Source organism: Monoraphidium neglectum, assembly GCF_000611645.1.
Source record: "Monoraphidium neglectum strain SAG 48.87 unplaced genomic scaffold scaffold00879, whole genome shotgun sequence".
In the NCBI taxonomy this organism is placed as follows: Eukaryota; Viridiplantae; Chlorophyta; class Chlorophyceae; order Sphaeropleales; family Selenastraceae; genus Monoraphidium; species Monoraphidium neglectum.
Genome location: NW_014012749.1, coordinates 8,502 through 11,504, shown reverse-complemented (window position 1 = coordinate 11,504; position 3,003 = coordinate 8,502). Strand labels below are relative to the sequence as shown.

General features: G+C 66.7%; 1 protein-coding gene across 1 annotated transcript; it reads left to right on the top strand.

Annotated features, from left to right (window-relative positions):
- Positions 1-319: 319 nt before the first annotated feature.
- Positions 320-2,670, top strand: MNEG_5759 (Two-component response regulator ARR1; the record flags this gene model as incomplete). The annotated part of the gene is made up of 3 exons (XM_014045765.1): positions 320-1,427; positions 1,580-2,010; positions 2,218-2,670. 3 exons carry the CDS (start codon positions 320-322, stop codon positions 2,668-2,670), a joined length of 1,992 nt encoding a protein of 663 aa, XP_013901219.1.
- Positions 2,671-3,003: the final 333 nt, after the last annotated feature.

Below are 3,003 nucleotides of genomic sequence, written 5' to 3'. Positions count from 1 at the left end.
AAACCACTGGTCTGATGGTGAATCCGACGGCATGATCTCCTGGTGCGCTTTGTTGGCGGGGCACCTGCGGAGCGGCGGCCGAGCGGGCCAAGCGTCGTCAGCATGCACATGCTGATGGCACCATCCACATCGTTGTCACGTTTTTCAACAGCTTCATACACTCTCAAGAGCCCTGCTTGGGGCTGCAAGTCGTACACCGATACGAGGCCATGCGTGGCCTCGACTAGCGGCCTTGTCGCCTTCGGGCTTCAACGACAGCATAGGGTCCGCATACGTCAGCGGGCTGCGGCCCCAGGCAGCTGCAGACCGCAAGTTTTCGATGCTCGCGCGGTCTGGGCTGGCCTCTGGGAAGCCCTATGAGGGCGACCGGATGGAAGTGGACGTGTGTTCATCGCCCTTGTGCTCCTCGCTGGGCGACGGGGACCTGCTGCCCCTGGATCAAATCAGCCTGGTGTCGCCGGGCCTTGCGGAAGCCTTCGGCATCACCACCTCTCTTGGCCTGCGCGATGAGCGCCCCCGTGGCCCATCCAGCGACGACGGCATTGGCAGCGGCGACCTCGGGCAGCAGCGGTTCCTCGGCGGCGACGACTCGCTTCGCCTAGCGGACGGGTTTGACAGTCCGCCGCTTTCCGATGAACCAGTGCACAGGGCGCCCTCGGACACCAGTGGTGGGGCGGTGGGCGGCCACCACCACGAGGCTGGCGGCGGCGCGCTGGCCGCCGTCGCCGCTGCTGCGAGGGCCGTGCATGAGGCGCATGAGCATCACCGCGTGCTGCAGGAACAGCACGAACGGGAGCAGCAGCACCAACAGCAGCAGTGGATCCTGTATGAGCAGCAGCAGCAGCAGTTCATGCTCCTGCAGCAACGACAGCAACAGGAGGCGGAGGAGCAGCAGGAGCAGCAGCAGCAGCAGCAGCAGCAGCAGGCTGCCGGGCTCGAATTCGAGGCCGCGCAGGCGCAGCAGTTGCGGCAGCATCAGGAGTCGCAGCATGAGCACGACCACCAGCTCCAATTGGAGCGGCACCAGTTGGATCAGCAGCAGCTGGAGCAGCAGCAGCAGCACCAGCAGCAGCACCAGCACCAGCAGCAGCAGCAACTCGAGCAGCAGCATATGGAGCAGCAGCAGCACCACCAGCACCTGGAGCAGCAGCACCAGCACGCGCAGCAGCACCAGGCCCAGCAGCAGCACCACGCGGCGCTCGCGGCTGCGGCCGCCGCGGCGCAGGTCGTGCAATTCAGCCACAGCCAGAGCGCGTCCATGTCGGGGGTGCCGCCAGCCACGGCCGGGTACCTGGCAGGCATGCTCCCATACTCAACATACGGCGCCGCCGCCGCGGCTGCCGCCGCCGCAGCCGCCGCCGCGGGACAGCTCCCCGGGTACCCTTACCCATTGCCTGGTATGCTCCCTTACCTCCAGGCGATGCCAGGTGGGCGCTGCGACCTCTCGCGCACACCGCGGCTTGCTTTGGGCTGAGTCCTGCCTGCACTGCGCATGCACCGTCCGCGTTACGCCCTCCTATAAACACACACACCCTCTGTGCCAGACGCGTTAACGCAACCTCGCCTCTGCCCTGCTCAGGCGCATACGCCTACCCAGGGGCATACCCCTCGAGCGCATTCGATTTCATTATGCAGCAGCAGCAGGCGGTGGCGGCGGCGGCCGCAGCGGCACAGCAGGCAGCGGCAGCGCAGCAGGAGCACTCTGGCCAGCAGGCAGCGCTCCCGCTCGCTCTTGACGGGCAGAATGAGGCCGCTCACAAACCCCCCACGCTGGCAGCAGTGGAGCAGCAGCAGCAACACCACCAACCACAGCCGCCGCAGCAGCAGCAGCAGCATGCGCAGCAGAAGCACCAGCAGCAGCACCAGCAGCAGCACCAACAGCCGCCGCCGCAGCAGCACCAGCCGACACCAGAGCACGCACCTCATAAGGAGCAGCACCCACAGCAGCAGTCGCAGCAGCCGCCGTCCGCTTGGCCGGCGGAGTGCACAGGGGAGGACAGCGATCCGCACGTGAGCACCGCAACGACCGTGCTGCCCGCCGCGCTATTCTTCGCACGTGTACACCTGCAGCGCCCCACCTGTGGTGCTGTGGCAACCCGACGCTATGCTTTTGAACCCTTGGCGTGTGGGCTGGCCACGTCCCGGTCCTCTCAGGTATCGTCTGTCTTGCCTCACCCTTTTCCCACCCCCCCCCCTACGCCGCGCCCCACCCCGCAGCCGCACGCCCTCAAGCGCTCGCGCCTGGTGTGGACCCCGTCGCTTCACAAGCGCTTCGAGGAGGCAGTGCACTCGCTGGGCGTGGACAAGTGCGTGCCCAAGACGATTATGTCTATCATGAAGGTCGACGGCCTGACGCGTGAGAATGTGGCCAGCCACCTGCAGAAGTACCGGCTGCAGCTCAAGGCCAAGCAGGGCGAGGAGGACCGGAAGCGGCGCCGCGCGGCCGCGCAGGCGCGCGCGCAGGCGGCTAGGGCAGCGGCGGCGGGCGGCGGCGCGGCGGCGCCGGTGCAGCCCGAGGCTGGGGAGGGGGCGGAAGGGGCGGAGGGGCCGCAGGGGGCGCAGGGGGTTGCGTATGAGGAGGGCGGAGGGGAGGCGGCGGCGGAGGCTACGGAGGCGGACGCGGCGGACGGGGCTTGGGCATCAGAGCAGGCCGTGATGGGGGCCGCGTGAGGGGACTTGTTGGGTCCCCCCCTTCTTGAGAAAAGCTGTTGCTTTGCTGTCGTTGTGTGCGGCTTGTGCCTTGTTCAAGGCGTTGTTGGTTCCCTTGGCCACGAAACCTGACCAAACTGTTCCACATTCGGGATTCAACATATACCTGTTTGCCGCCAATCGCTGCACCAGCGCGCCGACGATTTTTCCGGCGCTTGCAGGTGCATTTTGGCCTGTGCTCTGCAGCCTCGGCTTTTTTGGTTGGGAAGCATTTTGGCATGGGCTCTGCTGCCCTGGTCTTCTTGGTGAGAAGTTTCACACCCCTGTCTTGCTTCAGCGAGCCGGCTGCACGCC